Source organism: Halichoerus grypus, chromosome 5 (genome assembly GCF_964656455.1).
Source record: "Halichoerus grypus chromosome 5, mHalGry1.hap1.1, whole genome shotgun sequence".
NCBI classification, from domain to species: domain Eukaryota; kingdom Metazoa; phylum Chordata; class Mammalia; order Carnivora; family Phocidae; genus Halichoerus; species Halichoerus grypus.
The window spans coordinates 109,441,187-109,468,383 of record NC_135716.1 but is presented as its reverse complement, the minus strand read 5'-3'; the positions used below and the strand labels follow the sequence as shown (position 1 = coordinate 109,468,383).

Sequence of the window (27,197 nt, the reverse complement as noted above, 5' to 3'; positions counted from 1 at the left end):
GCTTGGCCACGTTGGGGGGATGTCTAGGCTTTCAGCCCACCGGCCTGTCAGTCCCTCCGGCGCCCCCTCATGCCTCAGAGAGGAAGGGGGCACTCAAAGGGAGACTTCCTACCTCACCATATGGCGCAGCTCTTGGTTTATTTATCAGACAGAATGGTTTACACTGAAGTTTAGGTACTTTTGTTGAACTGAAGCTTTAATTATTCCTCTGGCTAGCCTACAGTTCCAACCTCCCGGTTTTCCAGCTCTCGTTCCCGAATTTAACTGCTGCTTTATTTTTCGCTGTGTGGGCCTCAGAAGGGCTGGAGGAGGGTGGGATTTCCCCTCCTCCCGTCACATAAACAAGGAAGTGAGGGAGGCCTCTGTACTCTCAGAACGCCAAGCGTGAAATGCTGCGGGTCTACGCATTTATACCACTGGGCTGGGACTAGGCACGGAAAGCGTTCTTTTTTCATACCAATTAATCGTGAGCCTCTCTGATGCATTTTGGGATTTGCGGTTATTGTTGGGATTATACTTGGATTCCTGTACTGGATGTTCCCCAAAGCTTTGGTAAACAACAACAAAGACAGCAGGTACCATTTATACCCATGCTCCAGGCACCATACCAGGCGCTTTAATGCCGAACCCTAAACATTTGCAAGTTTTCTCATTTCACAGTGGAAAGGACGCAGACCCAGAAAGCCTGGACACACCATAGGTCAGAGGTAGAAGTTGAATTCGAACCCAGGGCTGTTGTTTGACCAAAGTGCTTTTCATCGACTCCACTCTTTCATAGGAAAAATGAAGAAAATCAAATTCGACTTTAAACCTACAGGGCTTTGCTATATATAAGGATCTGGTGAATCTTTCGATCAAGAAAATAATACTTAGGGGCGCCTGGGTGGCTCAGTCGTTAAGCGTCTGCCTTCTGCTCAGGTCATGGTCCCAGGGTCCTGGGATCGAGCCCTGCATCATCGGGCTCTCTGCTCGGCGGGAAGCCTGCTTCTCCCTCTCCGACTCCCCCTGCTTGTGTTCCTGCTCTCGCTGTGTCTCTCTGTCAAATAAATAAAATCTTTAAATAAATAAATAAATAAATAAAATAAAATAAACACTGGTCTCTTATAAAAAAAAAAAGAAAATAATACTTAGTCTGCGGGTAAATCCAGATGGATACAGGTATAGATATAGATTTCTATTTCTATATTTTGTGCGTGTCACATACAACTTTGGGCACATTTAAGGTGACCTACAGTGTTTGGTCTTCTTATTTGGGCAAGCAAAGATGTTGAGGAGAATATTAAAGAGGCCTTTGTTCATTCCTCTGCAGATATTTATCAAGCGTTCCTCTGTGGGAATACAAAGATGAGAAAAGCAGATGATCCTTGTCCTCCTAGGGTGTATGGTTTCGGGCTTCTTGCAGTGTGCCCCTCCTTATTAGCTGGCTGCCTAGAAATAGAATGTTCACTTTCTTTGTGGTAATAAGTCAATAGTTTATTTTTTTTTTAAGACTTATTTATCTATTTGAGAGAGAGAGAGAGCAGGGGGTAGGAGCATTGGGAAAGAATCTCAAGCTGACTCCCCGCCGAACGTGGAGCCCAGCACAGGGCTTGGTCCCATGACTTGAGCCGAAATCAAGAGTTGGATGCTCAGCTGACTGAGCCACCCAGGCGCCCCTCAGTCAATAGTTTAAAAAACTTTCTTTTCTGCTTATCACAGGAATGCCTCTCATTGTAAAAAAATTTAAAAAGCAACATTATAAGACTATATAATATAAAAAGTTACTTTCCAGTATTGCCAGCCCCAAAGAAACAACCAGAATTAGAGAAGAAAATTTTAATATTTGAATCTCTTCCTCCAAAGGGGCAACAGAGGAGATGCGCCGGCAAGTCCCTTCACCTGGCTCCAGCAGCTCCCCGGGACTTGTGGATACGTCTTTACTCCGCGGCTCCTAAGCTTGGGGCAAGCAGAAACACAGCTGAACGTAAATATGAAGCAAAACTCTAGCCAGAAGTTCTGACAAAGCCTTTTCTCCCCCTGCCTTGTTAATTTATTTCCATGAAAAGAGGCCAAAGACATTTAAAATGAGGATTGTTCTGGAAAATCCAGGCTAGATGGACACCAGATGTATATAGGGAATCAGGGCACACCACAGTAAACACTCAGTAGTTGTCTGCGCAATGAAGCAACGAAAACTCTGTACTGATCTTTGGAAAATCAAACCAAAACAGCCCCGTACAACATGCCCGCCTGCATAGGTTTTACCTTTTTTTTTACTACACAGCAAGGGGAAAAGTCGCCAAGCGTTTCTTGGCTGAATTTTTCTATTTTGCTTTCAGTTTGTGCCATTTCAGTTCCTGTTATCATGCTTGGAGGTACACTGAAGTGCAGCAAACCCCGGGGGTATCTGGGGCCGTGCTGAAAACTTAGCACAGGCAGCAGAAGATATTAATAATGTGATGTCAACACAGCGCACACTCAGGAAACTCCAGGAAAAGAACACAAACATAACTCTGGTATGAAGCACTTTTTGGAAAGGCTTTACTGCAAGAGGATGGTAAGGGTTTTACAAGGGCTATGAAGAAACGTATTTAAGTTAATAAAGCTCTTTATTGAGTGTTTACTGTGTTTTACAATGTGTTTTACATCTATTAACTTCCTTTATCTCCAAAACAACCCTATAAAGAAGTCACAACTAGAATCCCCACCTTACCAATGAAACAACTGAGGCACAAAGAAGCTCATAACTTGCCCAGGGTGACGGGGAATGGCAGAGACAAAGTTAAACCCAGGCAGGGACGGGGGTAGGGGGATGGGCTAAGTTGCTGAAGGGAATGGAGAGGGTACAAACTCGCAGTTAGGAAACAACTCAGTCACAGGGATGAAAAGTATGGCCCAGGGAATCCGGTCAATAGTATTGTGATAACCTTGTACGGTGACAACACTTAGTGTGGTGAGCATTTTGTTACGTCTCTCTGTCGAATCACTGTGTTGTACACCTGGAACTAATATATATTATATATCGACTATATTTCAATTAAAAAAAAAAAAAGTTAAACCCAGGCAGCCTGGGCCCAGAGCCCTGATGTTCTGGTATTAAACCACTCTGCTCAGCTGCCTGTCAGAGGACAGGGAAACTTGATGAATTTCTGGGTTGCTGAATTTTAGGTTGTGTATATTGATCCCCACCCCGCCCCCCAGATAAGAGGTGAACAAAACATCGGAACAAAACGTTAAGAAGTCCTTATGCTTTCTTCTCACCAGATGTATCATTTATTCATTCATTCGTTTTCAAAAGCATTTACTGAGTACCTGCTATGTGTATAGCAATGTGCTGGCACCTGTCAGCTCTTCAAAGGTGAATAAAGCACAATCCTACCCAACAGTGTGTCCAATGAGTTTTGGGATCACACATCCGTAGGTTTGAAATCTCAGTTCCGCCACCTACCAGCTGTAGGACTGTAGGCAAGTTTTTTCACCTCTTTGAGTTGTTTCCTCACAGAGAAAAGAGGTATGGTACTAATAGGAAAAGAAAAATAAAATATCCAATTGAAATTATTTTTCTTTTGCTGACTGCAAGCAGAATTAGCTTGTTTGTGCCTTGGCAAACCGCTACTCCTATGGTTCTGTCTTTGGTTTCAACCCCAAAATGGTTTATTTTATCTCTCAAACTTATATTCAAATGATTACATTTGATTTATTTTGCATGTCAGTCTAACCACTAAGCATATGTCATCACATCACTTAATTTATAACAGGACATAAATCTGCTGTGTCGGCTCTGCTAGCTAAAATAGAATCTAGTGCGTTACAGTCATCCACAAAAGAATTTACAGTAACGATGATAAGAATAGTCAAGAAACTCAGGAGAGGATTTAAAAAAATTAAAAATTAAAAAATTCAAGGCAGGGTTCTGTAAAAAAAGAAAATTTCTACCACTATTTAAAATTTTTTTTCTATCTTTTTCTCTTGCAGCCTGCCGTCCTAAGAGAAGGCTTTGCACTGCCCGCCCCCACACACACATACCATTCATTTTGGGAGGTGTGGGGTGAGTGAACAGGCACAGAAGGAAAGGAGATAAGGTTGTTTGTTTTTTCATTAAATTTCAAGCCTCAGATTGAAAAAAATTTGTAAAATCAATTTTAAGTGTAAGTTTTGTATCCTTTTTTGGGGTGGTGGGGAAGGGGTTACCAAGATTCTAATGAAAGTTATGGACTATCTTTCCAGAAAATGCATAGATAAATCCCCCAATTTCCAAACCTTTCCATGCACCCCAGTTTAAGAATCCTTGGCCTAGTCATTGGGGAAAAATATTTAAAATATTATATCTAAGATTTCCAGGTACTTTATGTAGGTAATAGTGGTAAGCCAGATCCTTAGTTTTCCAAACTATTTAATACATAATTTGTGTATGGTGCAGATTAACTCCCATTTATAGCCCAGTAAATTTATGAAAAGTCAACAGGTTTGGTTAAACAAATCTGAGTTTTAGACCATTGTACCCCCCTCTGAAACAGCAGAGGAAAAAGTAAGGAAATCCTTCCATTGTGTAACGGACTCGTTTCCTTTCATAACTGGAATATGCCTTTTAACACACACTGCCTTAAATCTATACATTCAGCACCCTTTGTAAGCCAGGACTCACATGGTAGCCCTCAGATACTTTAATTATGTGGACATTCACCTCTAAAACGTTGTTAGACAATAGAAGAAACAATAAACCCATAAAAACCCTGACACTAAATCAGAACTGTCTCTATTAATATCGAGTTAGAAGTGCCAGATCAGGGGCGCCTGGGTGGCTCAGTCAGTTAAGTGTCTGACTTTGGCTCAGGTCATGATCTTGGGGTCCTGGGATCAAGCCCTGGGTTGGGCTCTGCGCTCAGTGGGGAGTCTGCTTGTCTCTCTCTCTCTCTCTCTCTCTCTCTCTCTCCCTCTTCCTCTGCCCCTCCCCCCACTCATGTGCGCTCTCTCTCTCTCTCTCAAATAAATAAAATTAAAAAAAAAAAGAGGAAAAAAGAAGCTCCAGATCACTTTAGCCAATGCTGGTATGAAGAATGTGCTGGCGGCTCACCAAAGACACGTTACTTACCCCATTGTTTTTAGGATAGAAATAAAAACCTATCCTGGCTCTTTATGAATCCCTCCAGGAGTTGTCACTCATTGACAGAGAAAGGCAGTCTTCTAAGAAAACTGTTTTAAAAAAAATTTTGTCACAGATGGGAGGTTGTAGTAATAATTTGAAACACGGAGTACATAAAAAGAAAACCAGAGAGAAAGAGAAAAGAGATTCCACATAAGGGGTCTGGAGTGGCTTTATTAAGCCCATGATTTTAAAACACGTTGAGAGGCAGACAAGTCACTTCTCTAAACGGCGTAACGAATGGAGCTTTTTCCGGCAAAGAAAGGCCTTTGGGAGGTGATGAGGTCATGAGGGTGGAGCCCTCATGAATGGGGTTAGTGCTCTTATAAAAGAAACCCCAGAGAGCGTTCCTGCCCCTTCCTCCATGAGAGGTGAATGCAAAAGCCGTCTGTGAACCAGGAAGTAGTTCATACCAGACGCTGAGTCAGCCAGTGCCTTGATGCTGGACTCTCCAGACTCCAGAAGTGTGAGAAGGAAATTTCTGTTGTTGATCAGCCACCCATTCGATGGTATTTCTGTCACAGTAACTTGGACAGACTAAGAAAGAAGACATGGCCAAAATGGAACAGGAACATAGAGTCTAATACCATGTCAGTGGTCCCGGAGATACCACGCTTTGGGGAAGGGAAGACCAGGAGTGGGGAGATGGTGCGGTCAGCACAGAGGCAAAAAGCACAGCATCTAGAGTCAGACAGGTCTGGGTTTGAATCCTGGAGCCGCTAAAGCGGCTGTCTGACTTTAGGCAAGTCACTGGAAGTCTCTACACCTCAATATCCTCGCTGAGGAAAGGAGTGGGATAATAGTACCTACAGTTCACTGGATTGTGGAAGGTCAATGTAAGGTAATTAGTGCTCAGGGGCACTGTGAATACTCAGAAAAGCCTTGCTATTATGATCGGTGACTGAAGGAGACACTATTGATGGGGTTCAGGGCAGGCCACCCCAAGGTGTGTCACTGTGGCATGTTGAGTATTTTGAATTAAAGTTACTTGGGAAACAGCAAGTGCAAGAGGGGCACTCTGACCCTCCCTGTCCCCCTGAAAGCAAGAAATAAAGTCCCTATGTGAACGGTACCCTCCCAGCACCTGGAGGGTAGAGGCGTCCTTTGTCCTGTTAGTTCTTTATAAATGTATTCTTTGTCTGAAAGGTATAAAAGCTGCCTGCTTTGGTCCCTACTTTGGGTGTCATAATTTTGGGGCCCATGTACATACTAAATTAAATTAAATTTATTTTTTTCCTGTTAATCTTTTATTACAGGGTGTGTCTCAGCCAAGAATCTAGAAAGGTAGATGGAAACTTATTTTTTCCCCTACAGTGTTGGTGAGGCAGCCAGGAGATTTCACTAGCTGGACAGGGCTTGCCCCGGGGCTGCTGCCGCTGAGATCTTGGGAATTCTGACAAGCACTGACAGAAGCTGGGAATTCCTATCGTGTCAGTCTCCTGGACTTCTGTCTGAGGGGTCTGCTGGAAGTGAGAGTGGTGAGAGTCCTTTTTTAAAATTTAGACTGACAGGAGAAAATACCTGTGGATTTCTTTCTTTGTGTAGAGCGACTCTGGTGAAGATTTGGTAACGAGTACTCTCGTTTTCTATCGATCCTCTTTCTCCCAGAGATGGTCATTGTTTTCTTTTGTCTCTGTCTTTTGTGTTGTTTGTCATAAAGGGAAAAACCATGGGTCTGATGAGTTTTTCCTTTGTCTTCTTCTATGTCCTGAGAGTTTGGCTTTATGACCACTAAGAATATTCCCTCTGGCCTGCAGCATCTGGAAGGTGTACATACTGGTGTGCATCTGGTGGCCATTTGAATAGACTGGAATTCCAAGACACAAAGTCACAGGCAGCCTTCTCTTTGTAGACTGTGCCAGATCTCAGGGGAGTGCTAAGGGGTCCCGGTCCATAAGGGGCCTCTGTCACCTCAACCTTCATTGTCTTGTTAGTTCTGGAAAAGTCCCATTCCAGTAGCACTTGCCCTGTGACCCAGATTAGTTTTTCTGTGAGAGACCTCACTATACAATTCTTACTACTTGTGACAACGGAGGTCTTTGCTTTCTTAGGCTTATGCCAGGAGTGACCTTTCTGGATCTTGTGTGGACTGCATCTTTTGCACTCTCCTTCAGGGATACCTCTTGCATCCTGGTGAAGCCAAAACAGGTTTGTTGGTTTTAGTGGCTAATGGGATGAATAGATTCTACTTGTCAATGGCCAGTCAGTGGACCTTTTGAATTTGAAGAACTTCTGTATTTGAAAAAGTTTTTAGAGAGCATTGACCCTAAACAATTGTTTCATTAGTACCTATGGAAAGACCAAATTAAAAGGTGGACACTAAGAAGCAGAATGGCTAGCCCTGGGGCCTCCTTTAACTAGATGAAAGAGCAGAAATTAAACAGAACAAAATTAAAGTCCACACTCCATGTAAATTGCCCTTCTTAAAATCTGGTCCTCTCTCCTCAGCAAGGAAGTTAACTCCCCAAACTCCTCCACCTTCCCCAGAAAATCCCTTAAACACCAAGCTGCTTATTTTAACTTCCTTTTCCCTACTAGATATACGGAGAACACTCAACCTAGTATCTGGGCCCATGGTCTACAGGTTACTCGTGTAAATGCTAGAAGCCAGGAAATAAATCCAAAAGTGCCTGGGCTGGACAATAAGGCTCATTTTGCTGGGTTCTATAATCAGGCTCAGCAAGCGTCAGGTCCTCCTATGCAATATCCTTTGTGGATATATTCGAGGCCCCCACCCAAAGAATTCATGTCCCCTGGACAGCAGAACATTGAAATCCTTTGATTTCTATCTTAGTTGGAAATTTTCTCCCTGATATAAAAAGGAAAATTCAAAACAGTACGGTTGAGTGGGCTAATTAACCTCTAAGTGTTTTAATGAAAAAAGTTATGCAATTCTTTGAAGATAGTTTGCAGGAATGCAAATTTAAAAAAGGGTTCAAAATCAATAATTCTTAGGGCACCTGGCTGGCTCAGTGGAGCATGCCTCTCTCGATCTTGGGGTCATGAGTCCCACATCGGGTGTAGAGATTATTTAAAAATAAAATGAATAAAATAAAAAATTAAATTAAATTAAAAAAAGAATTATTGATTTTTTAAAAAAGATTTATTTATTTAAGTAATCTCTACATCCAATGTGGAGCTCACACTCACGACCCAGAGATAGAAGAGTCACATGCTTGACTGGCTGAACCAGCCAGGCACCCCAAGAATTATTGATTTACAACTTAACTCTTTAGAAAAACAAAAGCCTAACTCTGAAAGCAACTCAAAAATCTATTTAGATCCTTTCCTATTAGCCTTCAGACATCCATAGATACTGCAAAAATCATTTTGGAAATACAATTGTCCTATACTTAAGAAGAAAAAAAACTAGGTAGCAATTACCCTAGACTTCTGGTAATGGAGAAATATATCTAAATTCCTAGAAGAAAACTTGCATTTCTCTGTGCCTTGAAGATGTAAATCTTACCATGTCTTTGAAACACCCTAGGAGGTAACTAAAACTCACTGGAGACTGGGCGGGGAGGAGAGGAAAGAGTCCTTTTTAAAATATAGATGGCTGGGCAGGCTCTCTTACCCAAACTCTATAGACTACAGCCTCCTTGAGATTACTTCTCAAGGATGAATACAAATCTTAAAGTCTTCTTCACAAATAGTAAAAAGCTTTAGTCATCTGAATGGATAAACTTAACTTATTCTAATCATTATTTATAAACTAGCGAGTTTTATACTGTTATACCCGATTCATGGCTAAAATTTTAAAATGTAAGATAGCTGTGTTTGGCTGTTATGTATGTCTAGGTGTGTGCATTCGAGATACGGTTACTCTTCTACCTCTGAATGGTATTGCCAAAATTAATTTGTAAAAGAGCTCTGTTTAATTGGCTTAAAAATAAGTACTTTTGAATTAAGTATTTCTAAGTCTCAGAAATATAATAGAAACTAACCCAAATGTTTTTCTTTTTCTTTTTTTTAAAGATTTTATTTATTTATTTGACAGAGAGACACAGCGAGAGAGGGAACACAAGCAGGGGGAGTGGGAGAGGGAGAAGCAGGCTTCCCGTGGAGCAGGGAGCCCGATGCGGGGCTCGATCCCAGGACTCTGGGATCATGACCTGGGCAAAGGCAGATGCTTAACCGACTGAGCCACCCAGGCGCCCCTAACCCAAATGTTTTTCAAGTTCACATTATCCAGGATAATTTTTGGTAAAGAAAATGTAGTTTGGGGCGCCTGGGTGGCTCAGCTGTTGGGCGTCTGCCTTCGGCTCAGGTCGTGATCCCAGGTCCTGGGATCGAGCCCTGCATCTGGCTCCCTGCTCAGCCAGGAGCCTGCTTCTCCCTTCTCCTTCTCTCTCTCCCGCTCCCCCAGCTTGTGTTCCCTCTCTAGCTGTCTCTCTCTCTGTGTCAAGTAAATAAATACAAAATCTTAAAAAAGAAAAAGTTTAAGTTTGTTGGTTTAATCGATACAGACACGCATTATACTTTCAGAGTTATTGGCATTAAGTAGAATACTTTTATTTTACCTAGGTTTTCTAAAAGTCAAAGAAGCTCATGTTATCTCTGTTACAAGAATTTGTTCGCAAGAAAAATAACTTAAGATGATGACTAACTAATGTCTCATGAAATCTTGAGGAGTAATCTAAGCATAATTGTTAGGAATAAATGAACTGAATACATGTAAATGAGATGAGTCTTTAGGTGCACTTTTTTGCAATGATTATTTTATGGTATGTTTGCTTAAATAGTTTTCCAAATCTCTTTGGCAACTTCCACCATCTAAGTTAAACTAGATGATGGGAATTCATTGAATGTCTGGAGCATTTCCAAAAAAAAAAAAAAATATGGAAACACTAATTGCTAAACAAGTCCCAGTTTACCTACTTTTGACCTCTTATTACAAAGGAACTAAGGATATTTGGATTGATTAGTAAACATGTCTTGTGCCGCATTTAAAAACTCTGCTATAAGGAAATGCACGTTTCTAGAAATTATGAAACATTCATAAATTTGCCAATCTAAGGAATGCTGGTATAACAGTTCACAATTGCTTACTTTTTAGTTTTCACTAGAAAGTAAGGTTTCTTAGGATTAAGAAGTCTAATTAATATAATTAAAGTTACTTGAAATACTAAGGGAAACAATTCTGTATGCAAGGAATGTAGGATATATGTTTTTTTGGAGAGAAAAGGTATGGGTAATGGAGATGCAATTTTTTGTTGAGGGAAAAGAAAGTAGTTGTCCTAAAGTAAAATTTATTATTTCTGAGTGGGAAAGATGACAGGGGACAAACTAAAATGGACATAGAAAGTTGTAGGAGGTTTGTGAAAAAAAGGATCTTGGGAAAGGAATTTAATGTGTGATCATACTGAATGAAACTGAATGGATTTGTTATAAGGGTTTTAAAAGAAAGCTTTAATAGCAATAGTGTACTTATGTAACACTAGAACTTAGTTTTCTTTCAGGTGTTAGAAGGACAAAGTTTGCTTGGACTTCCAATTTGCTCCTGATAAGGGATTGTAAAAGGTTTCTCCTTACCTTTTAAGTAATCTGCCTAGAAAGCAAATATTTTATGTTTTAATGTTCAGGTCTCTGATTACTTAAATCATCATCAACAACAACAACAACAACAACAACAACAACAACAACAGCAACTGAGTCTTCTTTATTAAAAGAGCTCAGTTTTACTTACAACAATTTAACTTCTGGTATTTGCTTGAGAAGTCTTTAATTATCACCATGGTTAAATGGATAACTAAGCATGTTTTCACAGTGACCTATGATCCTATCTGACCAAGTGTTTTAAAACCTCTTTGATATTCTTAACAAAATTTCCCCAAATCAGATTCTAGACGGAGTCTATTTGACCTCAAACAAACTTTGGGAATTTCCAGAGGGTTCCTGGGACAAATCAAAGGATTTGTTCTCTCTCCTAATTAAAAGAGAGATGTTACACTGATTAGCCTTATTTGTTATTTTAAATTACATGGGAAGCATTGCCAAATCAGTGGTGATAAGCCTTCCTAGGTTATATTATATGGGTGAATGTTATTAATATAAGTGTTCAGAAATTATATAAAATTCCTAAAATTCTGATATGTCCTAGTATAATACTATCAGTCATAATTTTAGTTATTATCTTAAAATGTTGCATGGCATAAAAATAACCAAATTTCCTCATCAATTGCATTGTAATGAACTCTCATCAGATCTTTAACCATGGACATTTTTAAGTCTGGTCATTTATAGATGGTTATTGTTTTACTCTGATACTTTTGCGAATATATTTCATCTTCAGAGAGGCTCATGGAAAAGACTCTGACAAGTACTCTAGAATATAGGTTTCTGGTAACTTTAAGATCATCAAACTGAACTGGGTAAGAATTTCCAGAACTAATAGAAAAACTGGATTTAAGCTATAAGAGGTAATTAAGTGGGACTGAATGAATTGAGGAGGATAATTATAATTTTTTTTGCCTTTATTTGAAACATTGCTGATTTTAAAAATGTTTTGTTCTCCCAGATTTAAGGAAAACTTTTCCTCTTTTCTCTTAAGCTAACTCTGCCTTAGAGCAATTTGGTAAAATATACCTTTGTGAACAAATATGACACATATATCTTTTTCTCCCCACTTCATCCCCCTAGAATTTGGAAACTCTGAGTATTCTTGTATTTTCATGGCAATAAAGCTATTTATATGGGTTTGATAAGAATTTGTTCTTTTTTCTGTTTTAAGATTTTATTTATTTATTTGACAGTGAGAGAGATAGAGCAGGAACACAAGCGGGGGGAGTGGGAGAGGGAGAAGCAGGCCTCCCACTGAGCAGGGAGCCCGATGTGGGGCTCGATCCCAGGACCCTGGGATCATGACCTGAGCCGAAGGCAGACGCTTAACGACTGAGCCATCCAGGTGCCCCAAGAAGTTGTTCTCCTTATAACAGGACACTGGAAGCATTGGTTATATTGCCAAGACATTGACTGGAATGTCATGTTTGAGAGAGACATGTATGGACTCAGATATGATCAGACAGCTTTAAGGAACTAAGGTTGGCTTTATGGAGCCAATAAAATCTCTTGGGAAAATTGGCCTGGTACTTTGCTTACAATGTTCCTGGCAGTCTTACCAGGTAAGTAAGGAAGGTATGATGAATTTACTTTAATGAAATCATAGAATCATTAAAAAAAACAAAAAGGAGGCAGGGTGTTCTCTAAGAACAATAAGTCCTCACCTCTTGTTTTATATGTAACACTAAAAAAATGATTAGTAATTAAAATACTCCCTATCCCCACTCCCCCCATCCCCCTACGCTGTCTTTCGCTAGATGCAAACAGAAGCTGAGACCAGGTGGGATTATTCTATGCAAGAAAGGATGGGATGTAAAGTCCACTACCATATCCTCCAGCACCAGGAACAGTCCTGGGAGACACCAATCATGTCATAAATATTTGTTAAATGAAAATAGACTTGGAATAGGGAGAAATCTTGAGGAGTGTGGCTCAGAAAAAGAAGGGGTGAAAAGATTTTTTGTTTTGTTTTTGTTTTACAGGGAGAAAGAAACAGAAAAAGAGAATTTGGGCAGCTGGTAAGGGAAGAGGGAATTTGGGGGGGAAAGGAATTGTTTAAAGGAAACGGAAGGAATGTTTTGCTGGCGATATGTGATGCAACCCTCCTCCCCCTCGTGTTCAGTAGAAATGAACACTGCCATTCAAATCTTCTGGAAGAGTATTAGGGGGTTTTGGCATGTGACAATGCAGGCAACTGACCTCCAGGACAGGCGCTGAGCCTAAGATGCTCAATTACATTTGTGTTGGATCTAGATGAACAGAGAGGTCAAAGGATTTGCCCACGGACCTAATTAATGGCAGATCCAAGACTGGAACTCAGATCTCCAGATCCCTATTTCACTGGCCTTTCCATAAACTGGCATGGGGCTTAGTCGGCTGCCATACTTATTCAATTTCATGTTGAATAAGTCAGAATGCGATCAGGACAACACATTTCTGGCTGCCCACACACTGGGCCTGTGTTCACAGATGCTGCACTGGGACTGAATATCCCCAGATTCTAGCCCTGCTTTGACCATGTTACCAGCTGTGCAGCCTTGGAAAAGCCACAGCCTCTCAGAGCTTTATTTTCATCATCTGAAAAATGGGAGCTAAGCCTCCTCCCTCTCAGTGCCTTTGCAGGATCAAGTGAGATGTTGCGAAAGCTGCATGTACAACAGGAAGTCTGAGACACATGTTTAGTAAGTAGTTATTTCTATTATTATCTGTTACATTTGCCAGCATGGGATTTCTGTGGACATACTATGGTTTCCTTTTTTCTACTCCCTGAGCCAATGGTTCACAAAAATCCAGTCATTTTTAAAAAACCCTCTTTTCTTTCATTCTGTTATTCATAATCAAAATAGAATTTAAAAAAATCACAGAATAAACTTTATATGTAACTCCTTAACTAAGAGAGAATCCATCTTAAACCTTTTATATATTTGTAGCCCTTTTAAAACTTTGCATCTATTTACATAGAGTTTCAGACTGTGCTCATAATATATACTTGTTTCCGTGATTTCAAAAAACTTAATATAACATTTTCAGCATTTTTCTATGCCGTTAAATATTCCTCAACAATATGATTTTTTTAATGACTGCACACTAGTCCCCTGTCTGGACATATAATTTATTCAATTAAGATGGTTTCTGATTTTTTTTTTCTATTACACATGGTACTTTGATAAAGCCCTTTGTGTATATGCTCTTGGTTCTCTGTTCCTTGTCTGTAAAGAAGCTATACCCTGAACTTCTTCAGGTGGCCGTCATGAGGGTCAGGCGAGGGAGACCACGTGGAAGATGAAGAATCATGCCCGGCACATAATAAGCACTCAACACTGTTAGCTACTATTATTATTACTGACTTCAGGTATTTGTGGTTAGTACCCAAACAGAACTACATCGAGTGCTTGGTATTAAGTACATCAAATTATGCATTCTAAAAACACTCTAGGAATATCTTTAGAGCTTTGTTCAGAAATTTGCTTTTTCAAATTACCTAGAATTTGCTGGATGTTTCATTATGAAGAGTAATTGAAAGGATGTTTGTTTAAATTTTATTTCTGTGCCTCAGGATGTCCTTGAAGGGAAGGTGGGGGTCTTCACATATTAGAAGTGATTTCCTGGCTTTAGAGTTTAAAGGAAGTCAACAAAGACCGACTTATTTGATTGGCCACATGCTTGTTGGACAGGGTGAAAATCTAGTTCGGTTACCTTCTTGATATTCCGTGGCTGCACCAGCAGCTGTAGGTCAGAAGTTCAGAACAAAAAGTGAAATCCTAGGATTAACTGTCATACTCTTGTATCAAATATTTTTCTGTTGAATCAACTTCCCATGGTAATTGTTTTCGGGGGAGGCTTTGCCACCACTGCTCTCTGCTACCTTCTCTGTCGGCACCGATTACGTAAGATGTTGTCGAAGAGCCACTCCACTGGTGGCCCAAAGCTTCTCTGGACCCCCCCTGTCTTCTGAGAGCCCTGGGGTGGGCGGATTCTGCGGTTTTGTTGGGTGGCAGCATGAAAGGGAGGAGCGTGGAATCAGAGGGGTAGCAACCCAAGCCTTGGCCCGGCCACTAACCAGCTGTGCCACTGAGGGCAAATTACTCCAGCTTCTGCGTCTCGGGTTTGGTCTCTATAAAATAGATGTAATAAAATAATCATAATAATAGTAGTAATAATAATAATGGGTACGTACCTCATTAGGCCCACCCCTAACATTTATAGGACCTCAGCCGAGCATAAACGAAGCACCCCCAGCCCACATCTCCCTCCTCTTTCGACTTGGTCCCGTCTCACACCATGAGGAGCTTTGTGGAGAGCATCCACACCCCAACCTGCAGGTCCTGATCCTTCCACACTCCCTCCCTCTCACCCCTCACTGGCCAGTAAGCCGACCTTGGGAGGGTGTAACTGAGGAAGAGGCCCATGCAAGCCCGAGAAGGAGGCTTGGGCCACTGAGGCAGGTGAGGTTGCGGTCCTACGGAGGGCCCTTTCCTCTAGAAAGGGAGTGTGGGCTCCGGGTGCTTGCATCATCCTGGCCCCACAAGGAGGGAAGTGGGCCGTGGAGGGGTCTCTAGAGTGTGGGGCCTCTGTGGCCTGGATCTGAGGATTAACTGGGTCAGTGCCCGACCCGGGCTTAGTACAGCACGTGGCATGTTGCTAGCACTCCATAAACGAAGGACGCTACGATTGTGGCGGCCATACTGTTATGGGAAGAGAACTCAAGCATGATCTCGTCCAAGTCCTTTATTTGATGTGGCGAGGAAACACAGAAATATTAAAATTAACCACTGTTAAGCACATATAGAACCTGGACCTGAGGCTCTTACCATCCAGCTGCCTTTCCCCTCTCTGCTTGGCAATGCATTCTCTTCAGCAACGTGAAGATGTGGGGTCAGAACCACCTTTAATGTTCAAGGTCCACAGAGGTGACTGGTGCTGTGGTGATTTTCTGAAAAGGGGCAGGGAGTGTGTCCTTGGAGAAAGGGGCACCTTCAGTGGGAGTCAGCGCTCCTAGGCCTCCTGTGAATGGTTCTCCATGTTGGTGCTGGAACACCTCAAATATTTACTGAACAATGAGAAGCATATGGATAAAGAAGAAGGTGACATTTTATACTCCATAGCAGTGTATTGAAAGGCCCCGAAGTGAATATTTTAAGTCAGAAAAACCTATTCTGGTTCAGGAATCAGATTTACAGGCTGACTGAATTTCTTTTCATGAGTTAAACATGAAATAAAAGTAATTTTCAAATTTCCTTTCTTGTTCTCATTGTAAAACCTAGTTTGCTTCATTTTATCCATAATATATTCTTTGACGTTTTAGCATCTGAAGATTGCTCACTCTCACTAAAAATTGATTTCTGTTTTTAAAACTGTTTTTAAAGGTTTATTTTTATCTAAGTAATCTAGACACCCAACGTGGGGCTTGAACGCATAACCCCAAGATCAATAGTCTCACGCCCCTCTGACTGAGCCCGCCAGGCACCCCACAACTTTTAATTATGGAAATGCTCAAACATATAGGAAAGTAGAGGCAACAATATGATGAGCCTGGTGTACGAGGCCCTGTGCACCCGCTGTCCCCAGCTTCCACAGTGATTATGTCTGGCCAATCCTGTTTCATCCATAAACTCCCCTGCCTTCCCCACTCCGGCAATGGGTTTTGAATCAAACCTCAGACCTTCTATCATTTCATCCATAAATAACTTGTTTTCTCTACGATTTTGGTGAACATTAAAGCTCTCTATCTGGCCAATTCGGATTCAGCTTGTTCGGCTGGTGAGTCAAGAGACCAACACTTGGGCCCTTCTAGAAGCCTTGCACGGTTCCACGTCCAGAGAATTCAGGGCAAATCAGCTTGAAAATGGAGCCTCAGGCGGGAACTGAGTAAGGGAACATTTTGGATACTTTTTATTCTTTGCCGAATTTCTGCCAACTCTGTATATGGTATTACCATAAAGGTCTTGTTTTCTCCCGCCACCCCCCCTTTTTTTAAGAATGAAACTTCTTTTCCCTTTTTGTGAGAGAGAAGCCTGTCGTTCCAAACTCTTTCATCCCCCTTGCTGTTGTTCAGCTTTCCTGCCATTTTGTTCCTCCATGAGTCTTGGTTTGTGTATTCTGGGCTTTGGCAATTCCCCCGGGGGACCCAGGGATGGGGAGGGTGGCCCTGCTCATGTCATTGAAAGATTATTGCACTTCAATCAGTGGAGTTCAACTGAGAACTTAAAAAAGTTCTCTGCGCAGTCACTGAATTTTAAATCACGATCTTAGAAAAGACTGAGAGTGAAAAAAAACAAAAAAAGAATTCCAAGTTAGAAAAAAAAGACTTCACATTTCCCTGCCAGAAACACTGTTCTGATTTTCGGTTGAATGGCTTGGCTATTAATTAAGTTTTCATGCTCAGCAGCTATCTCATTTTCTACATTCTTGCTGTTAATCGTCATATATGTGACACATGACTTCTGTTTAAATGCTAAAGTTTATTAGAGTGGAAAAAAAAAGTTATTCAGGAAAGGACAGAGATTAGGAACCAAGTCCAACCATTTGCTTATTCATCTGCATATGGTTAAAAGATTTAAAAGAATCCATTGGTTTCTGTTTCACTGCTACATGCAGGCCAAGGAGCAAGGAGAAAAAAAGCCTTTTCCTACCCATGGTGTAGAAAGATGTTTTCTTCCTTTTGCCTTAGGGGCGAGAAATCGTTTCCTCTCCAATATTAAGCCAAAGTAACCAAGCTTTGGAGAGACTAGCTCCTTCTGAAAGGTTACTGTTCTAATTACCTGTTGTTTTGTCACAAATTCCCCCAGAACTTAGTGGCAGAAAATAGCAGCCATTTCATCTTGTTCAGGGACTCTGTGGGCCAGAAATTCACAAGGCATAGTGCCTGAGCCTCAGCCAGGAGGACTAGAAAGGCAGGGAGTGCTGAGAATGGCAGCACTGGAATCGTTGGGAGGCTTCTCTCCTCACACGTCTAGCACCCTGGATCGAGACGACTCAAAGTCTGTACTCAGATACGTCCGGGAACCAGAACACCCACACATGGTCTCTGCGTGTGGCTTGGGCTTCTCGAAGCATGGTGGCTGGGTACTGAGAGGACATTCAAGAGACCAAGTCAGAACATCACTTCCCACTCTTGCTGCATTCTAGTGGTCCGACAAGCCCCTCAGGCCAGTTTAGTTAGATTCAAGGGGTGAGCCACCGGACTCTACCTCTTGATGGAGAAGTCAAGGTCCTCCTGCAGAAGGCATGTGTATGGCCAACTGTGGACAATACAAATGACTCAGTCGTCTTGGCTCTTTGCTGGGGTGAGGCCGTGTCATGAGGCGTCTCTAGTGAGGAGGTCGGGGAAGGAGTTTTCATGCTGAGACCATCTTCTTCCTCCAGGCCCCCTCACTAGGCTATTTCATCCAGTTCTTACTCAGCTCTTCCCCAAAGCCATGCTTTGTCCCAGGCACCTTCAGTCTTTGTTTCGTCTCTGGCCGTGGGCAGAGGTAGAATCACAATAAACAAGCACATTCCCTGTAGCAGCTTCCTGGCGGCTGTGCTTAGTTTGCTGTTTCGCCTTTTTCCATCTATATATTCACCCACAAATATATATGGATAGATTCCTTTACTATTGATGATGGAGAAACCATTTTTGTGGAGAAATAATTCACATACCATAAAATTCACCCATGTAAAGTGTACATACAGTTCAGTCGTTTGGTATAGAGTTGTACAACCACAAGCACTATCTAATCCCACAACATTTTCATCACCCCGAAAAGAAATCCCACCTCCGTTAGGAGTCACCTCCATGGCCCCTTCCACAGCCTCTGGCAACAGTAGCTCTATTTTCTGTCTATGGATTTGCCTATTCTGGACATTTCGTATAAAGGGAATCATATGATGTGTGGTCTTTTGTGACTGGCTTCTTCCACTGAGCATGCTTCCAAGGTTCATTTACCCATGTTGTATCATGTCATTCCTTTCTGTGACCAAGTCATGTTCCGTTGTATGGATATACCACATTTTTTGTTAATCCATTCATTGCTCAGTGGACCTTTGGGTTGTTTCTGCTTTTTGTCTATTACGTAATGCCAGTATGAACATTTGCGTACAAGTTTTTGTGTGAACGTGTGTTTTCAATTCTCTGGGGTATATACCTAAGAGTGGAATTGCTGGGCCATACAGTAACTTTATGTTTAACTTTTTAAGGAACTGCGAAACTGGTGTCCACAGCTGCCGAACCTACCTACGTATGAGAGCAATGTATGAGGGTTTCAATTTCTCCACATCCTTGGAAACCCTTGTTCTTTTCTTTTAAGACAACTTTTTATGATAGCTATCCTAGAGGGTGGGAAATGGTTGCTGCATTTAGTTTAAGGACACCTTCCTTCAGGCCACTTACATACCATGGAAGTCACGTGCTTACTTGGAGACACAGAGTTACTCAGGGCTTCTTATGTGCCAGGCTCTGTGCTAAAGGGGGTACATGTACCATCTTAGTTTAGTGCACACAAGTCTGTAAGGAGGGACCATCATTATGCCTATTTGACAGGTAAACAAACCAAGCACAGAAGGACTTGCTGGAAAAGTGATGCAGTTTGGAAGACGTGCATTTCCTGTATTAAAAAAAAATTACAAAACTTGGACACTAAGGTAGGAGTTTGTAGTCTAAGTGAAAGATTTGAAAAACATTTCCCCCCTGCCAAAACAAAACACCTCTGGCAGATTGTGGTTGGCAGAATTCTCGATGGCTACCAATATTCTACCCTGTCGCATCCACACCTTTATAATCCCCAAGTATTGGTGGGGCCTGTGAATATCATGGGCTATCACTCCCCTGATTATGTGACATTAATACAGCAAAAGGGACTTTGCAGATGTAATTATAGTCCCTCATCAATTGATTTTGAGTTAATTAAAAGGAAGATTATCCTATGTGTACCTGACCCAGTCACATCAGTGCCTTAAAAGAGACAAGCAGCAGTAGAGACTCTCACTGGCCTTTAAGGAACAGGTCACCACGAGTCCTACAACTGCAAGGAACTGAATTCTGCCAGCAATGACCTGAACAAGTTTGGAAGAAGGTCCAGAGTCTGTTCCAGATCTGAACCCAGCTGTGGCTGTCTCCTTGATTAGAGCCTTGTGAGACCCTGAGCAGAGAAGCAGTCATGCCCTGCCTGGATTTCTAACCTATAGAATAGTGAGAGAACAGCTGTTTTCTGAAGCCACTGAATTTGTGGCTATTTGTTACACAGCAATAGAAAACTAGTACATAGATCATTGACTGTTTAAAGGCTGATAGAAATGAAGTTATTGATGCACCATTATGTAGAGCAGCAGTTCTCCAAATATAGCCCAGGGGCCTCTGGGGGGTCCTCAAGACCTTTTCAGGGGTCCATGAGGTCAAAGCTATTTTCCATAATAATGCAAAGATGTCATTTCCCTTTTTCCTTCTCATTCTCTCATGATCTTATAGTTTTCTAGATGCTTCATGATGTGTAAGAATACCATTGCTCTGATGGCTAATGATATGTGTCCAGTGTATTATTGTGTTTAAAAAGTTTCCCTGTCTTAATTTCTAATGTGGTAAATAGTGACAAATATAGCCACCATAAACAAAAGTTTGTGGGGTCTTCGATAATTTTCAAGAGTGTAATGAGGTCCTGAGACCAAAAAGTTTGAGAACGTTGGTCTAGATGAGCTGTAACTAAGTAGGCCTAGACAAAGTCTGAATGTATGAGAATTTATATGTGTAGTCAATGCCTACATTTGGTCTAGAACTGTGGCAGGTGTGACCAAGAGTGGAGCAAGGTCATGAAAGTATGAGGTATAATCCCCGATGTAAGGTGAACATAAAGAAACAATGATCAGAAGCATTCATTTCTTCCCTCTACAGGTGTTTCTAAGCACAAGGTATTGCAATATGATGGTCTGTAGCTCAGTGCTAACCTTAGGTATGGGTGGCTATGTCACCGAGGTGTTTAGAGAAGAAGTTGCTGAAACAAGGCTGAGGGAGATGGGGAAGAGTTTGTAGTGGAGGTGAAATGTAAGCTGGGAAGGGAAGTGGAAGGAGGAGGACAAATATTCAGGCTTATCCTTCAGATTTCAGCTAAAACATCCTTCTTAGAGAGGCCTTTCCTGATATCCCTTTCTAGAGCACCCAGCACCTTCTTCTCCATCACAGCGTCCCGTTCATCCCCATTCCTGGCACTTTTTTTTTTTTTTTTTTAAACCTAACCTAGCTGTTAAGGTAAGTCTGGTTGGAGCTGGAGTGCCTTTGTTCAAATCCCGGCTCTGCCACTTTCTAGTTATAAAATCTTGGATAAGATACTTAATCTCCCTATGCCTCAGTTCCTCAACAAATGTGCTAATAAAACAAGGAATTTATGTTGAAGAGTTAGCTTAGGTTGTGACCATGGGACTGAAGAGGAAAGGCTGAGTGTGAACTGGTTCAAAGGCAGAATCAATAGGTGAATTCAGATGACAAGGAGAGAAGAGGATGGAAAGACAAGGGAAAATTCTGGGGATACTAAAAATAAGGGGAGAGAAACCAATTCTATATGGATTAAGGAAAGAGAGTACAAAACAATTATTCCAAAGTTTGTTGCTTGAGAGAGAGGCTAGTGTCAGTTAAATACTCTAGAAGGGAAAAAGGGGGAGCTATGTCAAATCCATGTTTAAAGTGAGTCGGCAGGAAGAACATAAGTGTAGACAATCTGTTTTTAGAGCACTAGAGTGGCAGGCTGAGCAGAAGAAAGTTCAGGGCAGACAAGAAAATCTGGGTGTCTGCTCATTGCTGGACAGAGCTGAAATCATGGGGAAGAAACTCCACGTGGCCCCACTATATGGAGTGAGCTGTATGGAGAAGGACAATCTACTTTAACACTCACGATGATGTCTTCCTGTGGATAAAAGAGGCTTAAGACATTGCTGTCAAACTCCTTTTGGTGAGATGGGGCTTTTCAGAAGAAATAAAGCACTGATTCAATCTAAGGAACTGCACAGTAAGGGGGTAGTACATTTCTCAGTTTGAATCTCACTTTGGAAGGCCAAATAAACACGTTTCAAGTTGCTTTTATACGGGAAAGCTAGGGTCATCTCCTTTCTAGCAAGGACTTCTTGCTATTCAGTCTAAAATTGTACAACATTCCTCTTGTTGACATGGCTTCACAGCACTCTAAGTTCCTGGCTAAAGCTTCCCGCGATGACTTTTGGATGTCCTATTTGAAATAGTTAGACTTTCAGCCTGGCAAGCTGCTGAAACCCTTTAGGACAACTGAACTGTAGATAAAAATCTTCCAGGGAAGTAGGTGTGGGCAGGATGTGTGGTTTCCTTGTCTCTCATTTAAAGACTGATGCAATTAATTTTTCGTGAACAGTCTCTTCCAGTAAGAGCTGCATTCCGGAGTGTTTCAAGAGCAATGCAAAAGGACAAGCTAGCCACTGATCTTCAGTTTGAGTTGAGACTAGAGCACGATGTTTTTCAAGCTGTGCCCCTTTGCTAATGTGACCTTGAGGACCTGAATTAGCCATAACAACACAGAGCAGAGCAGGCGCTTGTTTACCAAATAATCTGGAACCGAGCAAACCTTACTCTGAATGTGTGCGCAGCAGTCGCAATCCGGGAAGATAGTCCTAAATTTTTAGTGATATAACACACATGAGATTTTTTTCCCTCTGACATTCCAGGCTAACCACTGTCTAAGTTAAGGCTCTGCAAAACATCTGGGACATACATTTCTGGAAAAAATGATGGCATCTTTTCTAAGAACTCTCCGTGGCCTAAGCCTCGCGTGCTCTGGCCCGACAGGAGCCTCGGCAGCAGGATCACCTGTGGGGGCTGGGGCAAGCCGTGCCGGCGTGCAGACAGGCGTGGACGGAACTGGGACTGAACACAGTGCAATTTCATGCGTCAACTATGGACCCAGTGCCACTTAGGAACAAAGGGCAGAGCAGAACAAAACTCAAAGGTGAAAAAATGTACATGCTCTCATCCCTAAAAAAAATCACTTTCTCTCTAGAGAAGTAGAGGCTTATTTCATCTGACATTCCAGACCTTGCCGTCAACGAAGCAGGCGCAGCACCTGACGTTCGATGATTAAAGTCAAAGCACACGACGAACTACCTCCTGGCTGTCCCAAGGCCACCGAACCAGACAGCAACATAGTTTCCCTATTCCAAGAGTCTTCTCAGCCAAACACCTAGGAAAATGTCCTGGTGACAGATGTGCCTACTTTTTCCAGAGAAGATTTGCCCAAAGAGCGATAAAAGCGAGATCGGCCTCAGCATGCTCACTGTACAACCTCTCAGGTATTCATGCATTTTCACGGACACTCCGTCTCGTCATTAATTTCTTACCATTTATGAGATGTACATCATACTTCCGAAACAGATTTAAGTGGAGTAAAGGAACACCTCAAACGCTACGACACGTCTCGCTGTTAAAGGACAGAGCTTAGCGGGAGGGGACGGGACTCCCGTGCGATGAGGAGCCGCCCGGCCCGGCCCGGCCCGGCCGTCGGGGCTGTACTGCTGGTACTCGGCAGGGTGGCACCGATTCTCAAGCAGGACCAACGAAATAATTTGTGGGGAATGGGTCCCTCGTTCCACATCCATTAAGAAATCCGTGAGAGCAGAGTATGAAAGCAAGTGCAGGGCCCTCCTGAGTGTGCGTCCGTGTGTGATGGCACAGGCCGCTCGCCCGGGAAACGGGCTTCGCCCTCCAGCCAGGCTGCCGCGGCTGGAATCTCGGCTTTGCCACTTACTGGTCATCTGTAAAAGGGAGATGATAACAGTCCCGACCTCACCGAGCTGTTATTAGGATTCTGTGAGTTAAGATTTGAAAAGTGATTAGAAGAATACCTGGCACATAGCAAGCCCTCACATAAATGTTTAGTAAAAATACACTCCACCGAGCCTAACCATCTCAAAATGCCAGGGATGACGACAGCCATGCCATTGTGAATTTGAGAGTTTGGGTTCCAGAAAAACAGAATCACCTTTTAATTTATTTTAACGATTCAACAAGGGATTTCAAAAGATCTTCTGGATTGAGGGCAATGACTCACAAAGCAAAACTGAAGAACAAAAAAAGATACTGGTTTATGCTCACAGTTCTGGAAGCCTGTGGAGTGCAACTTGTCATGAAGCCCATGTCATATGACTGCTTCCTTTATGCTAAAAGGATTCACCAGGGACTTCACTGCTTCCACACAGGAAACAGAGCCTGCTGTATCTGAACAAAAACTAAGAAATATCTTTCTTTTCTTTTTACAATGCAGAATATTGTAAAAAAAAAAAAAAAAAAAGAGCTGCAGAACAGGAAATGTTAGTAATCATACTAATATATTTAGCTGTAGGAAAAAATTACTAAAACAAGTCAGAAGATAACCTGCAGGTAGTGATACAAAAGAAAAGAAATTTGGTACACAGAGGCATAAATACTTAATGGTTTATTAATGTTTGTTTCATTTTTATTTTTAATTTAATTTTTTAAAAAGATTTTATTTATTTGAGAGAGAGAGAGAGCACAAGTGTGGGGGGAGGGGCAGAGGGGGAGAAAGAGACAATCTCAAGCTGACTCCATGCTGAGCGGGGAGCCTGACATGGGGCTCGATCTCATGACCCTGAGATCATGACCTGAGTCTGACGCTTAACCAACTGAGCCACCCAGGCGCCCCTTAATGTTTTTTTTATAAGAGCACCTTCAGTTTCCTTACTGGATTATTTACACATTTTTTACTCTTCACCACCAATAATTCTCAGGACCTTCAGAAGCCTTTATGATAAACATGGTTTTTTCCTACCCCGATTACAATAAATATGGTTGACTGCAAAATTCTAGAGAAGTTGTCATTCGTCAAACAATTCGCCCAAGATACACAGACTTGGGATACTTCTCCTTAAGAGCCGGCCATTGAACAATGAAGTAATCAGAGAGGTGAAACAGAATCCTTCCGGACAGGGATAAGTGTTCTACTCGGCAGATGCTTTCAACATAGACAATGATCACTTTCTTTATTCCTAGTATCCCAAGGAGAAGGGCAGATATGCAGATAGGAACACATGTTCCTGGTCCATTACACAACACCTTAAAAAAAAAAAAATTGAAGGTCAAATTAACATAACATCTAAATGAGGCATCTAAAATGAAAAAATTCCAATCACATCTTATGGGAGATTTTTTATTTTTCTAAGCCTTGAGTTATTCCTTGTAAAGATCTAGTATGCAGCAAAAACCCATGCACTCAGGGGCCAGGCAGGGCTGTGTTGCTGGCTCTCCTGTTTATCAACTGTGTGGCTTGGGGCAAACAGCTTAACTTCTCTGGGCCTGGGTGGCATGCCCTGTGTCTAGCACAGTGCCCGGTGCTCAGCCTGCATTCACTGGACGTGTGTGTGCTGCTTTTCTCCAGATGTTCTGTGGATCTTGAATGTCACACAAAAACATAGAAGACAGATAAAGTCAGCTATGAGTAGTTGTTTTCTCATGTATCAACTTGTGCTTGTTGATTTTTTAAAATAATCTTTAGAACAGTTGGAGCACTGACATGTAAGATGTAGGAGAAAATGTCTATGTAGAGTGTCTTTGTGGGGTATAGAATCATTTCAGGAGTTCAATTCAACAAATGGGATATTTGAGAGAAGGCTACTAAATGAATGAGATTTTTTCCTCCAGAAAATTTAATCTGTGCTTGTGGTCCAGAGAGTTTAATGCTTTTGAATTCTGCTAATTTTTATAGAGAGCCACTGGTTAAAAACAATTTAGTTGGCAAAAATAACAAGAGAAATAAAAAACCGACTCCTAGAGCAACTGCAAAAAATTTTTAAAAGTCTTTTAAGAAAATGAGAGGAAACCTATTTCACAGAATTGTTGGTAAGGTAATTTATTATTACTTTCAGAGAAAAAAGTATTTGCAGAAACATCTTAATCATATGCTCGTACTGATCAACTGAATTAGTAAAACCTAACAAAGCATTTTTTTTTAAGTAGGTTCCATACCTAGCATGGAACCCGACCTGGGGCTTGAACTCACGACCCTGAGATCAAGACCTGAGCTGAGATCAAAAGTCGGACGCCTAACCGACTAAGCCACCCAGATGCCCCTAATAACACATTTTTTTTAAATTCCACAAATGATAAAACAGGAGATTTGTGGTTGTGTATGTATGCCCGTTGGGCATTATCTACAATGGCACATGATCTTTCCAGCACAAAGTCCACAAAACTTATCAGACATCAGAAAAATCTTAGAGTTGAAAGGGTCCCCAGATACAATGCCTGACCATCTTGGCATTTCAGATTCTCCCCGATGGACAGACATCCTGTCAGGGCTGTAAGACATGGCCAGGGCTCTAAGGGTTTGATAAAGGTTATCTGATCCCTATGACCACCTGGCACATCATTCACAGAACTTTGGGAAGAGAGAAGGTAGCCTGTTTCAGGTGGGAACCAATCTTTTTTGTGCCTTCCTTTAAGTGTCCACCTACAATTTAATCCCCTATCTCTCTGAAGAATTTTTGTTCAGTTTTTCTTGAATTACCAGCTACTAAGCTCTTTTTCAGACTAGTCTTCTTTAGTCCCTATTGAGTTGCCCCTATAACCTTTCAAGGCAGTGCAACAGAAAGGAAATGGGACTGAGAGTCGGGAACAGGGTTCAACCAGCTGGGGCAACAACAGTAATGACAGTCACCACCTCGGCTCTTACCACCACTTTTTATCAACAACTCACTGTGGCCAGGAACGGAACTAAACATTTCCTATGCATTATTTCAATTACTCCTCACAGCAATCATTTGAGGCAAGTTTTATTGTCCCTTTTGTAGAATAGAAAACTGAGGCACAGAGAGATTGGGGAAGTTGCCTTATCACATGTTTAGGAGTGGAGGAGTTTTTTTTGTTAATTATTTTTTAAAGATTTACATATTTATTCGAGAGAGAGCTAGAGAGAGACAGAGAGAGAGAGAGCGTGAGCGCACAGTGGGGAGGGGCAGAGGGGGAAAGAGAGAGAGAGAGAATCTGGAGCAGACTCCCTGCTGAGCATGGAGCCTGATGCGGGGCTCGATCTCATGACCCTGAGATCATGACCTGAGCAGAAATCATGAGTTGGACGCTTAACTGACTGAGCCACTCAGGCGCCCCAGGAGTGGAGGAGTTCTATTGCTTCAGTCACTTTTTCTCCTGTGACTCAGTTACCATATGCAAAGGGAGACTGGACTAAATGACCGTCCCTGTCAGCTCCACGATTCTTTTTTTTTTAATTCTATGACTTTAATTTGCCTCTAGTGTTGTCTTATGCCTAAATTACAAGATTGTTCTGAATCCTTTCAGGGTTTAGAATTCTAAAAATCCTATTAATGCAAGGTTTCTCAATAGTGGCATTATTGACATTTTGGACCGGATAATTTTTCATTGTGGTGGCCTGTCCTGCACATTGTAGGATATCTAATAGCATCCCTGGCCTCTACCCACAAGATTCCAGTAGTCAAGACAATTAAGAATGTCTCCAGACATTGCCAAATGTCTCCAGTGGAGAACCACTGCATG

At 41.8% G+C, this 27,197-nt stretch overlaps 1 protein-coding gene across 4 annotated transcripts in view; it reads right to left on the bottom strand.

Moving 5' to 3' along the window:
• Positions 1–1,532: 1,532 nt before the first annotated feature.
• ALG14 (ALG14 UDP-N-acetylglucosaminyltransferase subunit) overlaps positions 1,533–27,197 on the bottom strand; it is a 122,333-nt gene continuing 96,668 nt past the window's right edge. The window contains exon 4 of one of the 4 annotated variants that reach the window (XM_036122675.2): positions 1,533–1,930. In XM_036122675.2, the coding sequence (XP_035978568.1) occupies positions 1,736–1,930 (195 nt within the window). In that variant the 3' untranslated portion in view covers positions 1,533–1,735. Of the gene's footprint in view, positions 1,936–13,859; positions 14,799–24,109; positions 24,744–27,197 lie in introns of those variants that run through there. The other 3 variants (XM_036122679.2, XM_036122674.2, XM_036122673.2) reach the window with 3 other exon arrangements.